The sequence below is a fragment of the Chlamydotis macqueenii genome, chromosome 3 (genome assembly GCF_036417535.1).
Source record: "Chlamydotis macqueenii isolate bChlMac1 chromosome 3, bChlMac1.mat, whole genome shotgun sequence".
NCBI classification, from domain to species: Eukaryota; Metazoa; Chordata; class Aves; order Otidiformes; family Otididae; genus Chlamydotis; species Chlamydotis macqueenii.
The window spans coordinates 1074836-1096868 of record NC_141558.1 but is presented as its reverse complement, the minus strand read 5'-3'; the positions used below and the strand labels follow the sequence as shown (position 1 = coordinate 1096868).

Here is a 22033-nt window from a genome sequence, read left to right as displayed (position 1 = left end):
GAGGAGGGCGACCTCGGGCCCAGGCGGGGGTACCGGGCGGGTGGAGGGTCCGTGCTGGCACCCTCGCCTTGCCATGTGCCCAAAGCACTCTTCCAGGGCTTTTTCTTCTGCTACGCGTACCGTACACTGCCTGCAAGCTTTAGGTCATCTCCATCTTCCAGATGTCTCAAGGCCTGCGTGTCAGCAACTCCCAGCTCCTTCTCCAGGACAAGGAGCCCCACGCCTTTCGGTGCCTCTGCCAGTCCACCCTGGCCCGCCTCTCCCTCAGAGGGGCCATCGGCGTGTCCCTCCTTATCACACAACCGCACAGGGGTTTGGGTGGGGAGGGACCTTCAAAGGCCCCCCAGCCCAACCCCCTTCAAGGACCAGGGACATCTCCAACCACATCAGGTTGCTCAGAGCCCCGGCCAACCTGGCCTGGAATGTTTCCAGGGATGGGGCATCCACCGCCTCTCTGGGCACCCTGGGACAGGGCTCCACCACCCTCAGAGTAAAAATTTTTTTCCTAATATCTGGTCTGAACCTGCAGCCCCCTTTGGGCACTGGGAGCCGCTCTGGGGTCTCCCCGCAGCCTCCTCCTCTCCAGGCCGAGCAGCCCCAGCTCTCACCCGGTTTATTTTGAGTTTTCCCGGTTCGCTGGACGCCTTCTCCCGGCGCGGGGAGCGGCTCGGCGGGCAGAGCCGGGCTGCCCCGGGTGAGCGCGGCCTCCCTCGCCTCCTCGCTCGCCCTCCTCTGCCCTGGGCTGCTGCCCTGCCCCGGGCGCACCCCTACGGCACCTCCCCGGGCCTTTTTTCCCCCCTTTCACCAAAAAAGCCGCTTTTTAGAGCGGAAACCGCCGGCGCAGGCCGGCCGCTCCCGTCAGAGCCCTCCGGCCCGGCAGGGGGCGCCCTCCCGGCGGGCTGGCCCGGCTGGGCGGGCCGCGGTGACGTCAGGGCCACGCCGGGTGGGCTGATGCGGGAGGCGAGAGGCGGGTACGGTGGCCGGCGGGGGCCAGCGCGGGCGCGGAGCGGCGGGACGGGGCCGGGGCCGGGGCTGGGGCGCGGGGGTCGCCGCCGCCGCCATGGAGTACGTGACCGCCGAGCAGCTGGCCGGCTTCAGCAAGTACAAGGTACCGGTGCCCCGAGCGGGCCGCGGGGGTTGGGTGCTGCCGGGCGCCCGGAGCTCGGGGTGGGGGCGGCGTCGGGGCCTGGCGCCGTGGGGTCTCGGGGTTTGGGGACGGGGAGGGGGGGGCTGCGGGGAGACCTGGGGTTAGGGGGGGTGGGGGGCTGCAGTGGGGCCCGGTGCCGTGGGGGGGAGGCGGGCGGTGCCGTGGGTCCTGGCCCCGTGGAGTGGGGGTGGGGGGGCGTGGGGTGCGGTCCCGTGGGGCTGGGGGCAGCCGCAGTGGTGATGCAGGGAATTAACGGTCTGCTAAATATCGCTGGATTTAGGAGACTGACTGTCTGCTAGAGACTGCCTCACAATCCTGAGACTCACTGAAGCCCATCAGGGACTGGTACGTGTCAAGGACCGGTACGTCTGGCAAAGGACGGAATGTCAGTTCCACCCCAAATTCGGTCAGAAGTCGGAAACTGCTGAAATCCCCAAGCGAAAGGACAGCGTGGGTGAACGACTGAAGCTCATCTCGAGGAAGATCAGACCCCTGAAGAAGTAAACGACCACCAGAGACAGATCTGAAATGCTAACGCAGGTGGTTTTTAATATCCCCGCACACGTGTGTCTGTATTGTGCAATCCTGTGGATGTGTGTACCTGCACCGGATAAATTTTGGGTAAAATGTGCCCTCGGTGTGCGTGCTGTTGGAGGAGCGATCCCCCACGCACCCGGCGCCGAATAAACGTGCCTGCTTTAAAACTCTTTCTGAGTTGTAGAGTTTGATCCACGCGTCAGTGGGGCCCGGTGCCGTGGGGCGGGGGATGCGTGACCCCCCCACCCCGACCCCCGCGCCGCACTGTGGGGTGCGGTGAGGTCCGGGGCAGCGCAGTGGGTGCTCAGCTTCGTGCGGGGCCCCCTCCCCACGCTGCTCCCCGGGTGGGCCGTGCAGCGGGATCAAATGCTTTGCCCCCCTCTCTCCTCCCCCTCGGACCCTGAGCTGATTCACGGTGGGGGTCGTCCCCGCTGCGAAGGGGCCGTGGCGGAGGGAGCTCCGGGCGCGGGCAGGTTGGCGTCGCCGTGGGAGCGCGACCAGCCCGGGGACTCCCTCTCTCCACGTTGAGCTCCGGGCCGTGTTGCTCCTGCCCTGCGGCTGCTCCGTGCCCGGCCAGACTCACGGGAACGTGACAGACAATCGTAGCTTCCCTTGAGATGTGCTTAGAGTCTGGGCGGTCCAGAGAAAACTAACCGGCAACGGGAGTAACGAGCTAATTCTGTCGTCTTGCCTGTCCGTTCAGCTGCGGTTTAAAAAAGCCGGAGGTCGTTAGCTCCGCGTCGGGAGCAGAGGGTTTGTTTTGCCGAGGAGCAGGGCGAAGTGCTGCTGAGAAAGGGGAAGGCTTTATGGCGAAGGGGAGGGGGATTTCAAGGCCCAGGGGAAGCTCATGAGGTTGGATGCGGGGTCACGGCAGATCGGAATATCGTGTTTAGCCGAGACAGGGTAATTCGGCGCGTGAGGGCTGTGTCCTGGACGTTGAGGGGGTTTCGGTGTGCTGCAGAAGAGGAGTTACTGATGGAGGAAGGCTTTCATGAAAGTACGTAATCATTTATAGCGATGCTATCGCCACGATTATTTGCAGCGTGTGGTCGGTTACACTCATCGAGTACTTGTGCACACAAGATTCCTTCTGAAGTAGGGGCGGCCCCGTCGTTGCCCTGTTCTCCAGCCAGGCTGGTGGGAAGAGGACGCTTGAGGGCTGTGACAGGGTTGTTGCGTACACGGTGCGAACTCTGTGTGTCGTGCTCTTCCCTTGAGGGGGCTGCTGAACCGGACCAGTGTCCCACGGGACGTCGTGGATTACATTGTTTATGGCACGGTGATCCAGGAGGTGAAAACGAGTAACGTTGCCAGAGAGGTGGGTTACGTGCGGCATCTCCCCTGCGAGTCTGATTTCTGCGGATAGTCTGAAGATGACAAACACTTGCAAAAAAAAAAAAAAAAGTTGTTCTGATGCTTTAGGGAGGGGACCTGTGAGGTCCCAGCGACCCTGACGTGGTTGTCGGTATGGAAACTGTGAACCTGGGCCGTCGGGCGTGCTGAGCACGGCAAGGGATACACCCAAGGAAACCCACCCATGGGACGCACCGAGGGCTGGATGAGGAGCAATGCCTACCTGCTGCCATCCAGGATTGCTGCTCCACCTTTCCGACCCTCTGCTCCATCAGCGAGGACAACAGGTCCGGGAGGGATGAGGAATACTCAGGGGCTTCACTCATTGATGTCTTTTTTTCAGGAATGACTATTTGAGCACTAACAAAAGGGTGATCTTTGCTGTTCCATTTTTATGACCTATCCTCCCCTCTCCGGGACTCCGTATTTTGGAGGGACCTGGTCATCTGAAAAATGGATCTACTAGCTCGGCGGAGAGGAACCCTGTACCCAGCCCAGCCTGGTTATGGGGAGACTGGAGGTAGCTATGGGACGGGCTTGGGCTTCCCCCATCAATTCATGGCCATGGCGACTTGGAGACCTCGCCTGTTTGTGACAGGTTGGGTGGCCAGCGGGCAACCATCTCAGATGGCCACCTCACAGGTTTGGTTGCTGAAGTGATGCCTTTTTGGTCTGATATTCAAGTAGAAGACTTGCAGCCCTCAGGTCTCTTCTGCCAGGCTGGTGGTGAGGAAGGTGCCAGGGTCAGACGGAGATGGGGCGTGGAGCCCCCGGGATGCTGCTCCAGGTTTTGTCAGGGCATTGAAATAAATAAACATCCAGAATTCCAAACACACAGCCAGCAGGATGCTTGCTTAAAAAAAAAAACAAACCAAACCAAAACCAACCCTTGGAATTTCTGAGCTGGAAAAAAAAGCCTCAAAGCCTGGCACGCTGCCCACCCCTTTCTTCCCTTTCAGGTTCATCTGGTTTCTCCGCTCTCGTTTCTCCGAGGACAGATGGTTTGGGTGAAGGGGAGAAGGAGGATCCGATGTGGGGCTGGCTCGCCCCCCGACCTCTTCAGTTTCATTGCCCCAGCCCTGGGAACTGGGTGCCACCGCGTCCTGGAGACATGGGTACTGAGAGCGAGCGGGTGAGGAGACCTCTCCTCTTCCTTCCAGGGCAGCGCGAAGCTGGGAAGGAGGTGCAGCACGTGTGACGCACAGCAGGGCGTTGGAGGATCAACTGCTGCTCAGGAGGTCCTGGTGATGGAGGAACGGTGCCTTCATGACCCCTGGGTTTTCATTTTCCCTTTTCAGCATCCTTCCTTGTGTTTTAGGGGTGCCCCAGGCAGGGAGCTGCTGCTGGCAGAGCAGGATTCATTGAATCACAGGAGGGTTTGGGTGGGAAGGGACCTTCAAAGGCCACCCAGCCCAACCCCCTGCCAGGAGCAGGGACATCTCCAACCACATCAGGTTGCTCAGAGCCCCGGCCAACCTGGCCTGGAATGTTTCCAGGGATGGGGCATCCACCGCCTCTCTGGGCAACCTGGGACAGTGCTCCACCACCATAATTGTAAAAAATTCCTTCCCTATGCCCAGTCTGAATCTGCTTCCATCTATTTTAAAACCATCACCCCCCGTCCCATCACAACAGGCCAGGACGAGAGAGCCATGCCGGCCTGTTCCCTCCACTCATCTCCGGTTTAACAGCCTGATAACGAGCATTTCTCTTCTCTGAGCCTCTGGAGACACAACGGGGATGATGTGCAGCTGGTGACATGATGCTCTTCGCCTCTTCTGCTATCAACGGGCCACCAAGCAAAGCAGAAACACAGCTCTGCCTGGAAGGGAGAAACGTTCTCCAGCATCTCGGAGAGCAGTAGTGAGAGGGACGGACACCAGCCATGCGGGTGACCCAGCCGGCGAGGCGCCCGCGGGTGCGGGTGCACCTCCTTGGGTGCTGGGACACGAGGCCCTGGCACCCGGGCTGGCTTCAAATTGGGGGAAAACAGCCAGGAAGAGGCACTGGCCACCCAGGGCGAGGGCTTCCCCGGGGAAGGGCATCTCCCAGAGGTTTGGCCCAGCCCTGGCTGCAGCGCCGGTCTTCACTCACGTGAAACGAAAGGAGATGTGGAAGAAAACAAGAGAAGGGGGGAGAAAATACGTGATGATGGGAAGGGGCTGACGAAGTCACATCCCCTGAGAGGGCAGGGGGAGGATGAGCCGAAACTCGGTGTCGACCACCCAGGGGAGAGGCATTTGGGGGCTGTCAGGGGGAGGGAAAGCCTTTCCCAGGCAGGGGAGGGTGCGGGACCAATGCAGGGGTTTTGGAGTGGGATGCAGGATCTGTGAAGGGTGCAAGGGTTTTGGGAGAGGGTACAGGACCCATGAAGGGTGCGATGATTTTGGGATGGGATGCAGGATCTGTGAAGGGTGCAGGATTTTTTGGGCAGGGTGCAGGACTCATGAAGGGTGCAAATTTCATGGGGCGATGTACAGGATCTGTACAGAATGCAGGGGTTTTGGGGAGGGATGCAGGATCCATGTAGGGTGCAGGAGTTTTGGGGAGGGATGCAGGATCCATGTAGGGTGCAGGAGTTTTGGGGAGGGATGCAGGATCCATGTAGGGTGCAGGGGTTTTGGGGAGGGATGCAGGATCCGTGAAGGGTGCAGGGACCACAGGGCAGGGTGCAGGACCTGCAAAAGGTGCGGTATTTTTGGGGCAGGGCGCAGGATCCATGAAGGGTGCATGGATCGAACAGAACCCTGCCCTTGACCAGCCTGCTGCAGGGGATCCAGAAATGTCCCCAGGTTTCCAATTCCTAGATTTTTAATTTTTTTTTTCCCCCAGCTCCTTGTGTGAGGGCAATAGTGGGCTCTGCTCCTGCCCCAGGAGGGCAGCCAGGACCTGTCCTGGAAAGCCTTTGGGAAGGCTCAGTTGCCTGACATAAAAAAAAATAATTGCACACAGAGATCTGCATGTTCCATTAAAATAATCCTTGTAAAATGATCCCTGTGTGTAAGGGGCGGTGGGAGGCGTGGGAATTGAAGGGACCGTTCCTGATTTGCATCTAATATTTCAAATTTAAAAAAAAAATAAAATAAAAGGAAAGAAAACAGGAGTGCAGGGGCTATCAGCACGCTCCTCACGCCAGGACACCGCAGTGCCAGCTCTGGAGAAGGTCTCCCAGCCGCTTTCTCGCCCGTTGGTCTCACCAGGCTGCCCAGCCTCGAGTTTCAGTGCTTCCAAAAGCCACGTGGCATTGCTTGCCCGGAGGATGGATCTGCTCGGGAATGGAGGAGCCATCCCCATGAGTGAGACCCCCACGGCTCAGCGGCCGAGCTGCCCGAGCCCCTCCTGCCATTTTCCTTCGTTCCCAGTGACACGTGGATTCATCCACCATGGGACTGGGGAGAAACTGGGAGGGGTGGGACCCATCACTGGGAGTTTGCCATGAGCATGGCAGACCTCACGCAGAAGCCCACCGCCTTGTCCTTACAGCTGGCTCCTCTCTGGGCACGGGCGGATGAGGAAAGCTCGGATTGCTGATTGCGCTGGATTCAAGAAAATGGGAAAAACTCTGTGTCAGAATTAAAAAAAAAAAAAGTAAAAAAAATTCCACTCATTGAGAGCTGCTGCATTGCTGCGGCTGCGGAGTAACAAGGACATCTCTGGCATTTGAGGAGCGAGAAGGTTGTCTGGCTCACCGCGGGCTTGCCACCCGCCATCCGCACGGCTTTCCAACCCGTCTCGGAGGGTGCAATGGGAAGATGAGAAAGTAAACGGAAAATGATGCAAAAGGCCAAATGGATTTGGCAAAAGTCACTCCTGCTGGAATGCTTTCTTTGAAAACCACTGATTTTCTGGCTGGAGAAGGGGACCAGACCTCCGGCACAGATGGGCTGCTGGTGCGACTGGAGGAGATGGGAATTGGCGGGAGGCTTGATGGGGGCGAAGAAGCTGCTAAGGGAGAGGAGACGGGCTGTGGTGGAGGGAGAGGGGCCGGGCTGGAGGCACCTCAAGGAGGAAAACACTCGGGGAGCCCAACATGGGACATGGGATGATGTGGAGCCCCAGGTGCCACTGCACTCGTCCTGGTCTGAGGAGCTGCAGACAAGCATGGTCGGGGACGAGAGGTCCTGTCCGTCAAGAGGAGATGAGAAGAGCATCTTGAGATGAGGGGAGAGGACTACACTTAAGAAATTCATCTGGAGGGAAAAAGGGGAAGACAGAAGGAGCAAGAAGATAATCATGACCAGGGTGAGGCTGCAACTTAGCTGAAGGCTCCTGGCCATGAGACCCGTGTTGTTCACTCATGGCTTTCCAACAGCAGTCAGAGAGGCAGAAACTTCTCAGGCTTTTACTGGCTCGCTTCCAGGAGGACCGTTGTGCCAGGCTGCTTGGAGCTGCTGTCTTTTTTGGGTTCTCCAACATGTTCTTTATCTGCTTGGAAACGATGCTTTTGGGTGAGGGCCCAGGAGCCTTGTCCAGGTGTCTCCTCTGCAGATTCAAGGACTATAACAGAGCCAGCACAAACCGGCTCAGCCCTGCCAGGAAACCCCAGGCAGAAGTTTCATCTGCTCTGGAAATGAGTGAGGGTCTTGTTATCGCTCCAGGCGGAAGACATCACTCCATGAAATGGCTTCAAGTTGCATCGGGGGAGGTTTAGAAGGGATATCAGGGAAAATCTATTCACTGAAAAGCGATGTCAAGCACTGGAACAGGCTGCCCTGGAGGTGTTTAAAAGACGTGTAGATGTGGTGTATAGAGTCATGCTTTAGTGATGGACTTGGCATTGTTGGGTCTATGGTTGGACTCGACGATCTTAAGGGTCTTTTCCAACCTCAACAATTCCACAATTCCATGACAGAAGGACCTGCAGTCCCTAAGGGTGCAGAGCTCATGCCTGTGAGGTGTGGATGGAGGACACGCCGTCCAGAAGATCTCATGAGGACACCTTGAAAGCACCACACAGGAGAGCTTACTGGTTTGCCTCAGGTTTGGCATTCCCCCTTTCTCAGCCAGCCTTGCTCGCTCGCCCTTCTGCTTGTCCACAGAAACTGCCTCCGCAGCGTTTTCCCCCTTTTTTTTTTCCCAGAGACCAATACGCACGCGCAGAGCCGCCTGCTGCAGCGCTGAGAATTACAGATGATGCTACGAGGCAGCTTTATCCTGCAAAGCCTCGCTTGTGACAGTTGCATCCCTGAAATTCTGTAAAAGGAAATAAAACTTGACTGCAGGGGGAGGGACGCCGGCAGACGGAGGGAGACCTGCGGTGGCAGGGCCGAGGTCAGGAAGAGCGGGGGTCTGGAAGATGGGGTCTGTGAGCAAAGTGATGAAAGAGGACAGGGGACAAGGGTTCCTCCCAGCCCTTTTCCTGCTCGTTCCTTGGCCCCAGTTGCAGCAAACATCTCTTGGATGCTCTCCATGCACCTACAGGACAGGGTCACTGCTCCATGAGATGGTTCATCAACGGGGGCTTCAGTTCCCTCCGTGTGGGGCTAAATTGGTGTGACTGCTCCTTGGGGAGCTGTGGTGGCAGTGATATTTGTAAAGCGTTTCACAGCTCCCCGGGAAAAGGGCTGGAGAAGCTCCAGAAAGGTGTTTTGGTCTGGATATTTGCCCTCCAAGAGGGTCTTCTTCTTACTCGCCCTGCAAGGCTCTGGTTCAGTTCTTCTTGTTGGGGCAAGGGGGCATGCATACAAGGAAGAGAAGGGCCAAAAAAAAGTGAGTCCAATGGGAAATGAGGAAATGCACATTGCTGTTCCTCGGGGCAAGGAGGCTCTGGCACCTGCTGCCTGCGACCACAGGTCCTGGACTTGGTCTGAGGAACATCTACATCACAGGAAAAGAGTCTTTTCTGCTCCTTTTTGTCATGTCTCCAGCAACAGCCCCTTGGCCGCCCAGCCAGGGCTCCTCTCCAGGCCAATGCTGGTGGAGAAGATGGTTCAGTTGCTGCTCCTGTTCTGTGGGATCTGGGACTTCAGCTGCCGATGGGATAGAGGACTGGTGTAGCCACAGGTGACCACGGCAGAGAGCGGACTCAGCGAGAGAATCTGCCAAGCTGAGCACTGCAGGCTTTGAAAAGCAAATAAAGCAGAGCAGGGGAAAGGGCAGGTGACGTTTCTCTCAGCCAGATCACCACTGGACGACGAAATCCTCTCCGTCCTCGCGCACAGCTGCCACGCGTCCCGGCTCTCCCACGGGGACGTTTTCTACGTCTGAAAGGAGCCCACCAGCCAGAGCTGCGCAACCGCTCTGCGCTTCCCCTCTCCACCTGCTGCCACATTGTCCTGCCAGCACCACCACCCTACCACCGTCAGCCCCCAGGTGCGATGTGTTTGTCCAACTCTCAGGCAACACAGGGGGAAAAAAAAAAAAAAAAGTGAAAAAAACCCCCACAGCAACTGTCTGTAATTAATATAAAGGACTTTGGTGGTTTAACGAGTGAGGAGGCTGATATGATTTTTCCAAGTGTGGGAAGAGAAGAGCTGGGGAAAAAAAAAACCAGAGCAAAAGAGTTAAGATGAGAAAATGTCGTTAATGTTGGACTTAATGTTCTGTGGCATCATCACAGGAGTATCACTCCAGTGTGCGACTGGATTTATTTTTGATGGGATACTGGTGCTGTGGGAGGTGTGCAGTTACGGCCTGATCCTGCCAGTACAAGCAGTCCTTTCCCCCTCGCCGCTGGTGTAAACCCGTAGTAAATAAGAGCAATCACCAGTGATTCAGAGGTGGGCGTGCGATCTTATTCACGCGCAGCGATGGGAAAATTGCAGAGACTGTGGAAAACTGAAGTGAAGCTTTGTGAAGGGCATGTTCTCATCTCGCTCCGCTAATCGCTGGCAGGAGAGAACGTTTTTAACGCTCCGTACTCCGACGATCCTTGCATTTCGTTGACTTCGTTGCAGTTGGGTTCCTATGCCGCTCCCGCTCGTCTTCGTTATCAAATTTACGGGTGTGGTGGGCGGATAAATCACCAGGGGGGCAAGGGCAGATCTTCCACCAGAAGAGCTCTGAAGGTGTCACAGCCATAAGCAGAACAATTTTGCTGGGTGGTGGCATCCTAAAAGGATGCTCGTGTCCAGCAACCGAAGTTTCTCGCACTACTTTCTCATTAAAGACCCATCTTTGGTCTTATTTTCTTCTTTCTCGCTTTGCCGTGTCTCTTTATTTAAACCTGGGAGTAAAGCAATGTGTTACCACTCCCCAAGAGCCAGGGATTTCATATCAAATAAAATCAGGAAAAAAAAAAAGAAGTCACAATCCTTACCAGGTCCTTCAAGCTGGTGTTTTCATGGTGGCCATCAAGCTCTAAGTGACCCATCCTGCTGCCTCTTGCACGGCATATCTTCAGTCAGCTCCCCTTACACTGGATTTTTTGGCTTCGTTATCTACTTTCTGATATTAAGAGGTTTAAAATTAACTGCGTGATGTAGAAGGTGTCTTCTGTGGCACTTGTGCTTTTAAGGGCAACCCTTTTAAGGGTTGCTCTGAAGGTGCCTCCTAGAAATGCTTAGTTATGGAATCACAGAAGGGTTTGGGTGGGAAGGGAGCGTTCAAGGCCACCCAGTCCAACCCCCCTGCCAGGAGCAGGGACATCTCCAACCACATCAGGTTGCTCAGAGCCCTGGCCAACCTGGCCTGGAATGTTTCCAGGGAAAAAGTCTGGTTTAGCAGTACGAGACGTAGTGAACCCATCTCGGGTTCACGCGTGGTCTCACCTCCTCAGCTCTTACATGGGCTCAAACTCTCATTCCCACGGTGTGGACCACCTCGGGCAGGGCTGCACCGTCCCCTCTCGCTATTATCACAAACCCGCCTCTTCCTACAGCACCCTCGCCTCGGGGCCGTGCTGCCAGCAGCTAATTATGAGCCTAATGAGAAACGGCACACGCTGTTAATCCCCGTGAGTTTCTTCACTCTCATCCACTTATGAATGAGCATAACGATCTTTTCTGCTGGCAGGGGGACAGCAATCCAGCCTCTCTCTCAGAACCTGACACGGTAGATGGAAACAGATGTCTCAGCTCCAGTGTTTTATTATCCATTTGTGAAGGTTTCACCCTTGCTTCTCTCTCTCTGACGATGATGCTAAAGCTCTCCTGGGTTCACGCTTCTCCATAGATGGATTTTTTCCTGGAAGTGCTCAAGCAAGCAAGGCAGATATGTGAGGCTCGAAGACCCTTGTGTCTACGGAGTCATCGAATCACAGGATGGTTTGGGTGGGGAGGGAGCGTTCAAGGCCACCCAGCCCAACCCCCCTGCCAGGAGCAGGGACATCTCCAACCGGATCAGGTTGCTCAGAGCCCCGGCCAACCTGGCCTGGGATGTTTCCAGGGATGGGGCATCCACCACCTCTCCGGGTAACGTGGGCCATAGCCCACCCATGGATGACAGTCCATCATTGATGATAGCCCACCATGGATGACGTTCCCAGGGCCACTGACAACAGTGCAAATCCCCACGCTGGCTGGTCCTCGGTGGTCCTGGGTGGTGGGAGGTGAGCTTGGGTCTTCCTGGCCATCCCCCACCTCTCCTCTCCCATAATATATTGGGGAGGGGGGCACACCCCCTTGTCCCAGCTTGCAGATGCTGCCCACCCAGCCGTGCTGGGGTGAGTCCTGCCTCAGTTTCCCCGTCCACCCTGCGACCGGAGCGGGGGGTGGGTCCCTGCACGGGGAGGGGAAAAGGGGGAGGGGATGGAAGGGAGGGGAGGGGAATAGGAGGGGAGGGCGGTGCCACTGCTGAATAATTCAGCTTTAGGGGGAGGAACCTCCCCCCAGCTCCTCGCACCGCACCGCGCTTCGGAGCGCAGCTGAGAGCGCAGCACCGCGCACCGCACCGCGCATCCCACCGGACACCGCGCATCCCACCGCGCAACCCACCGCCCCGCACCGCCCCGCGCTCCGGAGCGCAGCCCCGCACCGCGCCCCCCACCGCGCCCCGCACCGCGGCCCCCACCGCGCCCCGCACCGCGCCCCATGGCTCTGCTGCTGCAGCTCCGCACCGTCTCCGGCCTCCGCGGCAAAGCCGACCGGATCGCCAAGGCGGCTTTCCGAGGTAGGGGGGAGGGGGGCATTGGGGGGGGGGTCCCCCTGCCTCAGTTTCCCCATCCTGCTTGGGGTGGGAAGGGGGGATGCTCCCCCCTCCCCTTCCGGGCTGTGAGTCCCCCCCCCCCCCCGTCAGAACCGCGCTCCTGGGGTCCCCCCTGCACCCGGCCTGAGAGGTGCAGCCCCCACCTTGCTTCCCCCAGGGGCAGCTTTTGGGGAGGGGGATTCGGCCGAGGGAAGCCCCAGGGTGACAAACCCACCCCCCCACCCCACCCCGGGAGCAGGACCCTGCCCCAGCTGGGGGGAGCGGGGGTCCTGTCGTAGGGCCAAGGGTTTGGTGGCCAAGCTGTGCCACCCAAAAAAGTGTCACTGGAAGGGCCACGCAGAGAACTCGCCTTGCGCCAGGACGCAACGTTTCTCCTCAGGATGCTGCGGGTTTGGGTTTTCTGCTCAGATCCGTGCTGGCTCCGAAGATTTCCAGAGAAAAGGAGCCAAAACTCTCCGGGGGCACGCGCCCTCGGCAGTGGCCAAACCTTCTCCAAACCCTCCAAGCGCTTGGGGCAGGCTCGGCGCGGGAGCCCAGCGGGTGTGGGATGGTTGGCCAACGCTGGGAATCGGGAACAGCAATCCCTCCTCTCCACAATCGCACGGCTCCTCGGGGGAGCGGGTGTTTCCATCGCTTCCCAGCCAGCGCTGCCTGAAACGGCCTTCCCTGCGCTGCCCTCATGGCTGTAGCGTCGTCAAAATGGCACAATTCCCCCCTTTTTCCCCATCCCTGCCTCCCGACGTCACCGCAGGGGCAGCTCAGTAAAGTTCCTGGGATCAAGTCAGGGCTCCAGCCGACTCGAGGTGGCCCCAGCTCCAAGCTGCCCCCGCTGAAATCCCACCGCCTCCCTGGGCACTGAGGATCTGGGGAGGATAAGGTTTTATCCAGATTTATCCCGCTGAGCCCCAGCAGAACCCACATTCCCAGTCCCGAGCGCGCCTGGCGCACAGTCCCAATGGGAAATGGGGATGATGCCCGCTGCGAGACGCTCCCGCGTCCCCGGAGCCGTGCTGGTGGGCACTGCGTCCCGCTGCGTCCCTCTCATGCTCCTGCCAGTTGCCTTGCCAAAACACTTACGGCGCACCAGGGCTTTTCTCCAAGGCCCCTCGCGTTCCCATCCCCGTCGTCCCCCCAGAGCCATCCAGGGAGGACAACGCTCAGCGTCGCAGCCACGCATCCTTCCCCGGTGCTGAGCCGTGGGGAGCCGGGCTCCTGTGGACGGAAGAAATTTGGTGTCATCTTGGAGGATGGGTTGGGTCAGAGTTGGGATGTTTTTGTTTTCCTGGTAGTTCGCCGCCGTCAATTTCTGCGTGGAGAGGGGGGTTTGGTCTCTGGCTGTGGATGTAGCGGCTCGTCCCGGGCAGCCGTGGAGCTCGTGACGGGGACACCCAGTTGCTGAAAGGGTGGCAAAGGTGGGGTAGGGAGCGACCCGTCCCTCGGACAGGGATTTGCTCTCGTTCCCTTTTCACGCCGCTCGGTGCGTGTTTAGCTCCAAAGCCTGTCCCCGTCTTACCCAAATTCCTTCTCCCAGAAGGGGAATGAGCGGAGGCAGCCCTGTGTCTGCCCTGGTGGGTTCGGGTCGCGCCGAGGCTGGGGTGCCGGCTAACACGAGACATGAACGCGGGACAGGACCTCGCCTGGGGGCAGGACGCTGTTCTGGGAGAGGGGAGCAGAGTTCTCGCACCATGCGGGTACGTAAGCAGCACGGTCCTCAGGGCGAGGTGGTCCTTCTGACCGGCCCCGCAGCTCAACAGTGGGAGCAGTAAGGACGGAGCTCTCACGCGCTCTCCGTCTTTTCCTGGCGCACTTCGAGATTCCTGTGAGGATTGGTCCGTGCCAGGTTGCTAATTGCCGTGGGTGAGCCAGGACCGGGTCCCGCGGGTGCCTGGGCAGGGTCTGCTCCCCACACTGGAGGTGGCCGTGAAGGGTCCCAGCACCCTGGGCACCGGGCGCAGGGATGGGGCAGAGCTCTGCTGCTGTTTGGTGTCTCTGTGGCTCAGGCAATGCTTTGCTGTCCCCTCGCCCCACGAGAATTTGGGGACAATGGGCAGCAGAGCCTTGCCATGGTAAGTTTGATGCTGCCGTGAAGCTACGTTGTCTGTCCCCTTGGCTCCCTCATCCTCTCAGACCGACTCTCTAAACCCTTGGCTGCGTTTTTGCTCTTTGGTTAAAAAGATGATGCACCGTCTCTGCTGTCCATGACCCATCCAGGTTGGCCATGGGTCTTCCCATCCAAATTGCCCCAGGGCTACCAAGCCCTGCACTCACTCCTGCCCTGGGATGGGGATGGGGATGGGGATGGGATGGGATGGGATGGGATGGGATGGGATGGGATGGGATGGGATGGGATAGGATAGGACAGGGTGGGGTGGGATGAGTTGGGGATAGGGATGTGGATGGGATGGGATGGGATGGGGCCAGGCACATTGACCAGGATCTTCAGTGCCAGACCCCACGGAGCATCCTGGTGTGGGCGGTTGGGTTTGGTGCCCAGGTGTCTGGAGGGAAGAGTCTCCTGCCTTTCTCCAGCGACTGTAGAGAGAGCTTCAGACCCCCTTAGCATGGAGTGAGGTGACCCCCACCAGCCTGGCATCCCTCGGTGCTCCTCACAGCAGCTGGTAGGTTGAGTGTTGTGCTGATGCTCCTCAGCACCCTGGTTTTCCTGGAGTTACTCAGCGCTGCAGAGTGGGATGCTCTTCGCTTGTCAAGCTGCCATCCAGCCTCCTCCCCACCCTCCCCCCAGCAGCACAGCCTGGGGGTTTGGGCAGAGCTCCCCGAGTGGGTGTTTGCTCGTTCAGACAAAAAAACACCTATCACTGCGTGAAGAGAAGTTAAAGAGTGCTCAGCTGCGGCGTGACAGGCCACTGCGTGCGTTTCTGCAGGTGGGCAGTGCTCTGAAACGCTGCTCGGCTCCAGCTCAGGTGGGAGAGGAATGCATCACAGCCTTGATGAAAGCGTTCCTAGGAAGGGCTGAGACTGACAGCCGTGTGGGACGGCTATGGAAGAACAACGCTGCTCTTCTCCCAGCGATCCGGCAGCCCCCGGCAGCCGGAGCTTCCCCTGTTTGCATTTTGCAGACAGGGGAAACTGAGGCACGGACAGGAGCTCCCGGTTCTGGACCTGTGGGAGCAGCCAGGGAGAGGTGCCAGGGTATCCAACTCCCAGTCTGGAAGGGGAGGGGAAGAGGTGGGCTCTGCCCCATCGGGGTGGCCAAAATCCACTCCCCTGGGCAGCAGGGGCTCTTCTCCCACCACGGCGCTGGATTTGACTCCCCAAACTCCCAGGGGATGCTCCTGCCCCGGGAGGTTTGGGTGGGGACGCAGTTAACCAAGAAGATCCCTTGCCTTTATGACCCTCCCAGTTGTTCACGGGAGATCTGGGGGTGATTTTGGGGTGAAACTCAACTAGGGATGAACTCAGGATTTTCTGCGAATGCTTCCTCATCAACCTGGCTGCAGGGGAAGAGCAGAAAAATGGGGAATTTTCTTCAGCCTGCCCATTTTGGGGGTGCCTGCTCCCATCCCCCAGCAGGATTTGGGCTCCTACAGAGTCGCTTGCTGTAGCCGAGACTCCGTAGCCGAGTCTTCACTCTTAGCCCAGCCTCATTGCGTTTGCGGAGGGGACTTGTGCCCGGGTGCAGTTAGAGAGCTCCTCGGCTGATTGATCACAGATGGAGTTATAAAGAGCTTCCTGGCGAGGTTCCTCTCTGGGTTAGGGTGTAAATGAGGGAGATCGTCACGGATGCCTCCTGGAGCCCCACCGGGCACCGGTGGGTTTAAGTGCTTTTGGAGAAATAATTCAGGTGGCAGATTGTTCCCCTTGGAGTGTCTTCTCCCAGACACTGCTTCCTACGTGTGCTCGTTTACTGCTGATTCACCCCCTGACCTGTGCACGTCTCCTCTTTTTGTTGGTGCTGTATCTACGTGAGGGTGCTGTGCACCTCCCCTTGAGCTCACACCGTGGGAGCCTGTCCCATCACCGAGGAGGCTGCGGGGTCCTAGAATCACAGAACCACAGAGGGCCTTGGGTGGGGAGGGAGCGTTCAAGGCCACCCAGCCCAACCCCCCTGCCAGGAGCAGGGACATCTCCAACCACATCAGGTTGCTCAGAGCCCCGGCCAACCTGGCCTGGAATGTTTCCAGGGATGGGGCATCCACCGCCTCTCTGGGCACCCTGGGACAGTGTTCTATAACTCGCAATGTAAAAAATTTCTTCCTTATGTCCAGTCTAAATCTCCCCTCTTCCAGTTTAAAACCATCACCCCTCGTCCTGTCCCAGCAGGCCCTGCTGAAGAGTCTCTCCCCACCTTCCCTGCAGCCCCCTTTGGGCACTGGGAGCCGCTCTCAGCTCTCCCCGGAGCCTCCTCTTCTCCAGGCTGAACAGCCCCAGCTCTGGGCGTCCCACAGCAGTTCCTATCCCACCCCACGGAAAGCAGGGAGGGAACCGGTACTGGGTTCAGGGAGGGCGCCAGGAAGGTTCCTGGGTCTCCTCCACCCTCACGCAGAGTTGCCCGGCATGAGATAAATTCACTGCAGTGCCTGCATCCCAAAGAAACTTGCCCGTCCGTGGGTGAAGTGATTCGCAGCAGGAAACTGGGAGGGTGCTCTGGGATACAGGGTTGCCTTCTGGGTTTGCTTTACCCAGGTCAGCAGAAAGTCTGCCAGAATGATTCTCTGGCTCTCCTGTAGTCGTTAAACTGGAAAGGCACGAGGCTCTCCCTGCCAAGAGCCATGTCATGGACGTGGTAAAATATCTGTGGTAAAATAAAGTGGAAGTCGTCCCAGCAGCACCGAGGGGTACCCAGCATCCCCCTTCCCTGACCACGGGTGGTCTGTGCGACGCTGGGCCCAATCCAGACCCACACGCGGAGATGTTTTTAGTTACCTGGGAGAGAGCTTTCCTTGCTGGAAGGGAAAGCCTCAGCGCCACTTGGTGATTAAATATTAGCATTTTAATAAGTTTTCCCACCCGCAGCGTTATGAAGTGGATATTAACTAGGAATATCGATTCGGGGGGGGGGGGGGGTAAGCTTATCCTGCCGGGAGCAGCTGAAAGCTGCGGCTCCCTGGGAAAACCTGATTATTTCCATAATAATTCAACGTGCTTGGCTGCTCCCCGCCGGCCGGGGGCTTTCGAGGCTCCCTTGCCTGCGCAGGAGGAGCAGCCTGAGCTCCTCATCCTCCCCAAATCCCTGCCCCGGGGCAGCGCCCAACAGATCTGGGGGTGCGGCGGCGGAGGGATGTGCTGCCGTCGGGGTGGGTACGCGCGGCTACGTCCGTGGGGTTGGACTTGAACGTGCAGCTCCTCTGCTCCGTGCAGGAGCTGGGGTGGTTTTCTTGGGATAACTGGTCCTAAATGTCATCCTTGGGGTTCGAGCACATTTCTGGGGTGTGTAGACCCACATCCCAGTACCCCAAAGCTTGAGGTGTTCATAGAATCCCAGAAGGGTTTGGGTGGGAAGGGAGCGTCCAAGCCCACCCAGCCCAACCCCCCTGCCAGGAGCAGGGACATCTCCAACCAGATCAGGTTGCTCAGAGCCCCGGCCAACCTGGCCTGGAATGTTTCCAGGGATGGGGCATCCACCGCCTCTCTGGGCAACCTGGGTCAGTGCCCCACCACCCTCGGTGTGAAAAAAAATCCCTCCCTTAAGTTCAACCAATGTAAAGCCACTGCCGAAACCGCTGTGACCCCCATCCCCATGCTCTGTTTCCTCTGCTCTCCAATAGATGGGACAAGACTTGAACACTCCAAATAAGTGCATCCCAGAAAAATCCCTATGAACCAGCGCTCCAAGCAGGCCGGTGCGGTGTTTGGTGCCGGTGCAGCTGGATTTACCCCCTTGCGCGGGCTGTGTCCCCTCTGCACCCCCGTGCTCGTGCCTGTGTGCATTCCCCCATCCCAGGCGATGCCCGCAGACTGTTCCCCCCCGAGGCCACCCCTGCGGACCCCGACCCCTTCTCTGCCGCCCCGGCTGCCCCTCGCCTGGCTGCAACCAACCCATTTTTCCTCTCCCCTCTCCAGGGCTCTCCTTCTACACCCGGGTGCTTGAAAACTGCGAGGACGAGGCCAGGTTTGAGGAGGTAAGAGAAGTCGTGTTCTCCCCCTGCTCCGTCTCCCACACCCGGTTTGCTTTGCCGTGACTCCTTGTCCAGCTGAATATCCCCGTTCCTCCAGTTTTAATTGCGTTGGCATCTTCGTTTTCTGCTCCAGGGTCTCTCCTGGCACGTACCAAATGGGTCTCTTGGCCATGATCTGGCTGGTTCTGGGGACACCGGATGCCCTGTGGCATGAGAACAGCCCTACACCATTTCCATTTAAAAAAAAAAAAAGTCATCATCCACGTTCGTGCTGGGGTTTCGGGGAAAATTGCTTTTCTCCACAGGGCAAATCCCGTTGGGCTCTTGGCTCTCCTTTTCCTTGCCCGGGAGGGGGGTGAAATTCTTATTTCAAATCCCCGGTGCCTCAGCTGTTGGTGCTCAGCCTGCCAGGCTCCCCAGCCACCTGCATCCCTCGGCTCACGCCGGGTAACGAGCCAGTCGATCCGCTTTGATGGGATGCTGTATCGGCCCTCAGCGCCCCGCTTTGGGCTCGGAAAGGGAGAGGGATGGAATGGAAACCCAAGGTCTGTGTAACTGTAAAGCAGCCTTTTCTGAATCAGTTACCAGGACAATATCCTGCGATGGCTGAAGTAAGTTCACCCACACAAGTGGGGAGTAGAGGTGCTGCTAAGAAGCCGCACTCAGAATGGAAATAGGCTTTCGGAAGGGAACGGATGCTTCCTCTGATTGCTTTGCGTCTCTTGCAGAAGACAGCCCATCCCCAGGGACTGGAGAATACCAGAGGCTGTGAGGAATATTAAGATCTTTAAGTTGTTTATCCCTTTCTAAAGCTTTTTCACCTTTAGGAAATAAGGTTCCATCCTGGTTGCAGGCACGGGCTGTGTTTGCGGGGTGATAAATCCCGTGGTGTTCCCCCCTTGCGCAGCCGGAAGCTCCTCCCTGCCCCTCTGTGTCCATGGCTCCAAGTTTTAGGGGAAGAGCTCAACCCCAGGCTCCCCTGAGCTGCCGGGGAGGATGAAGGGGCAGGGTGGGATCTGCTACCGGTACCCGCCGTGTTGCACGGGGTCGGTGAGGCACAGGGGGAAGGCAGCTGGAGTTGCGGCTCCAATAAAGCTGAGGCGGTCAGGGGAAGCTGCTGGTGTTAGTGGGATGCAGATTTCTACAGCTCTGCACACGGCAATTTGTTAGTGTAATAACTGATTTGAATAACAACCGGGCAGCAGTGCACCGGTGGAGCTGCCTGTGCCTCAAAACTCTTTGTGATTTGCATGAGGAGATCCTTCCCCGCTGGCGCTGAAGGGCTGGAGGCTCCGCTCGCTGTGCCAGGCTTGGTGGGATGCCAGAGGCCAGCTGCTCCAAGTGCTTGGTGCTGCACAGGGATCTTGGAGCATCGCAGCCGTGCTCTGAGCATCCCAGCCGCACTCTGAGCATCCCAGCCGCACTCTGAGCATCCCAGCCATGCACTGAGCATCCCAGCCACACTCTGAGCATCCCAGTTGTGCTCTGGGCATCCCAGCCATGCTCTGGGCATCCCAGCCACACTCTGAGCATCCCAGCCATGCTCTGAGCATCCCAGCCACACTCTGAGCATCCCAGCTGTGCTCTGAGCATCCCAGCTGTGCTCTGGGCATCCCAGCCGTGCTCTGAGCATCCCAGCTGTGCTCCGAGCATCCCAGCTGTGCTCCGAGCATCCCAGCCACACTCTGAGCATCCCAGCTGTGCTTTGAGCATCCCAGCTGTGCTCCGAGCATCCCAGCCACACTCTGAGCATCCCAGCCACACTCTGAGCATCCCAGCCATGCTCTGAGCATCCCAGCCGTGCTCTGAGCATCCCAGCCATGCTCCGAGCATCCCAGCCGTGCTCTGGGCATCCCAGCCATGCTCTGGGCATCCCAGCCACGCTCTGAGCATCCCAGCCGCACTCTGAGCATCCCAGCTGTGCTCTGAGCATCCCAGCTGTGCTCTGGGCATCCCAGCCACACTCTGAGCATCCCTGCCACACTCTGAGCATCCCAGTTGTGCTCTGGGCATCTCAGCCACACTCTGAGCATCCCTGCCACACTCTGAGCATCCCAGTTGTGCTCTGGGCATCCCAGCCACACTCTGAGCATCCCAGCCATGCTCTGATCATCCCAGCCACACTCTGAGCATCCCAGCCGTGCTCTGAGCATCCCAACCGTGCTCTGGGCATCCCAGCTGTGCTCCGAGCATCCCAGCCGTGCTCTTGGCATCCCAGCCATGCTCTGGGCATCCCAGCCACACTCTGAGCATCCCAGCCGTGCTCTGATCATTCCAGCCGTGCTCCAAGCATCCCAGCCACACTCCGAGCATCCCAGCCACGCTCTGATCATCCCAGCCGTGCTCTGAGCATCCCAGCCGTGCTCCGAGCATCCCAGCTGTGCTCTGAGCCCACTGCTGTCCCAGGCAGTGTGCAGGAGAGGATGGGTACTGGTGCACGTCAAGAGGATGAGGACTATAGAGATAGAAGACAGCAAGTATAAGAAAGCTGTGAGCCACAGGTCCGTATTAGTGTGCACCGTATTTTCTTGCAGTGCCTCTTACTGCATCCGTGGGGATGAGCCTCAGGCTGTCCCTGTCTTTCTGTTCAGATCATGGTCATTAAAATTCCTGCCTCCTGTAAACCTGGTTGGCATCAGCCTGCAGTATCCGCACAGCGAATTGCAGCGGGGTGAGGCAAATTGATTTGGAGAAACCTTGCATGCTTGGGCCAAGCTTTGGGCTCTTCTCCTCTCCGCGTGCTGGGTGATAGGCGACGCATCGGCAGCAGCTAGGCTGCACCCAGCTCCCTCCCACTGCAAATACCCTGATTTTCCGCATCAACCACCTGGCTCCATCCAGAGGGAACTCCAGCATGAATCAGAGGTTACTTTGCGCTGAGGACCGAGGTCAGCGTGGAGCCCTGGCAGAGATGACATGAGGGTGTGCAACTGGTGGCCGCTCCAGGGCTTGGAACCTGTCAACAATTAGTAATCCCAGTGGATTTTAAGTTAAGTGCATACCTAAGTCTTTCCTGTGCCGGTAGGGGAGTGCTCGTGCCATGAATGATTGCCCCGTTGGTCATGCAGGGTCTCTGCAGCGTCCAGCGGATGAGCCGAGGTGTGCGTGGCCGCTCCACGAGGCATCCCGTTACCGAAACGTGTGCTAACGCCGTGTCAGACACAGCGCCTGCTGTAGCACCATCGGATCATGGAACGGTTTGGGTTGGCAGGGACCTTAAACATAGAATCATAACATCATAGAATCTTAAGGTTGGAAGAGACCTCCAAATCATCAAGTCCAACCGTCAACCCAACCCAACCCCACCACACCCACTAAACCACGTCCTGCAGCGCCACGTCTGCACGTTCTCTGAACACCTCCAGGGATGGGGACTCCACCGCTGCACTGGGTGGAATGGGGTAAAATGGTGGCCTTTTGTCTGGGGGGTGATTTGGATGGGGGGGATGTCTCATCCCCCGTGCGGGGAAGGCTTTTGAAGCTGAGCTGGTGGATCCCTCGTCTCTGTGAGAGGAGACAAAACGGGGCGAGGATGACGAGGATGCTCCCTCCTTGCAGAAAATTCAGGAGATTCATGTGAAGTGAAAGGGTTTTTTGGCAGCGCTAACGAGGACGTTGGCGTTCCCTGCCACCGCTTAGCATTCACCGGGACCGCTAGCAGGCTGCATTTGGGCTGCCCCGGCGGTTTCCATTTGTTTGGTTTCACTCTATTTCTTCTGCAATTACTTTTATTCATTGCCTAATGAATTATGCAAAACCTGTGCTTCTCCAGAGCCTGGGGAAGAGAAACCGCTGGCTGTTCCAGAGGGCAGGTACGGCTCTGCGGCCGTGTTTT

At 58.1% G+C, this 22033-nt stretch overlaps 1 protein-coding gene and 1 long non-coding RNA gene across 4 annotated transcripts in view; both read left to right on the top strand.

Moving 5' to 3' along the window:
• The first annotated feature begins 2064 nt into the window (after nucleotides 1-2064).
• LOC147601138 (uncharacterized) lies at nucleotides 2065-3874 on the top strand. Of its 3 annotated transcripts, none has more exons than XR_015258146.1 (3): nucleotides 2065-2437; nucleotides 2903-3002; nucleotides 3107-3874. It is a non-coding gene; the product is annotated as an uncharacterized LOC147601138 (long non-coding RNA). The 3 variants fall into 3 exon arrangements; XR_015258147.1 differs by lacking the exon at nucleotides 2065-2437 and adding an exon at nucleotides 2444-2681; XR_015258145.1 differs by lacking the exon at nucleotides 2065-2437 and having other exon boundaries at nucleotides 2444-3002.
• Nucleotides 3875-11968: 8094 nt separating this feature from the next.
• Nucleotides 11969-22033, top strand: part of OTOF (otoferlin) — a 92677-nt gene continuing 82612 nt past the window's right edge. The window contains exons 1-2 of the mRNA XM_086743325.1: nucleotides 11969-12085; nucleotides 18143-18201. Coding sequence (XP_086599451.1) covers nucleotides 12007-12085; nucleotides 18143-18201 — 138 coding nt within the window. The 5' untranslated portion in view covers nucleotides 11969-12006. The remainder of the gene's footprint in view (nucleotides 12086-18142; nucleotides 18202-22033) is intronic.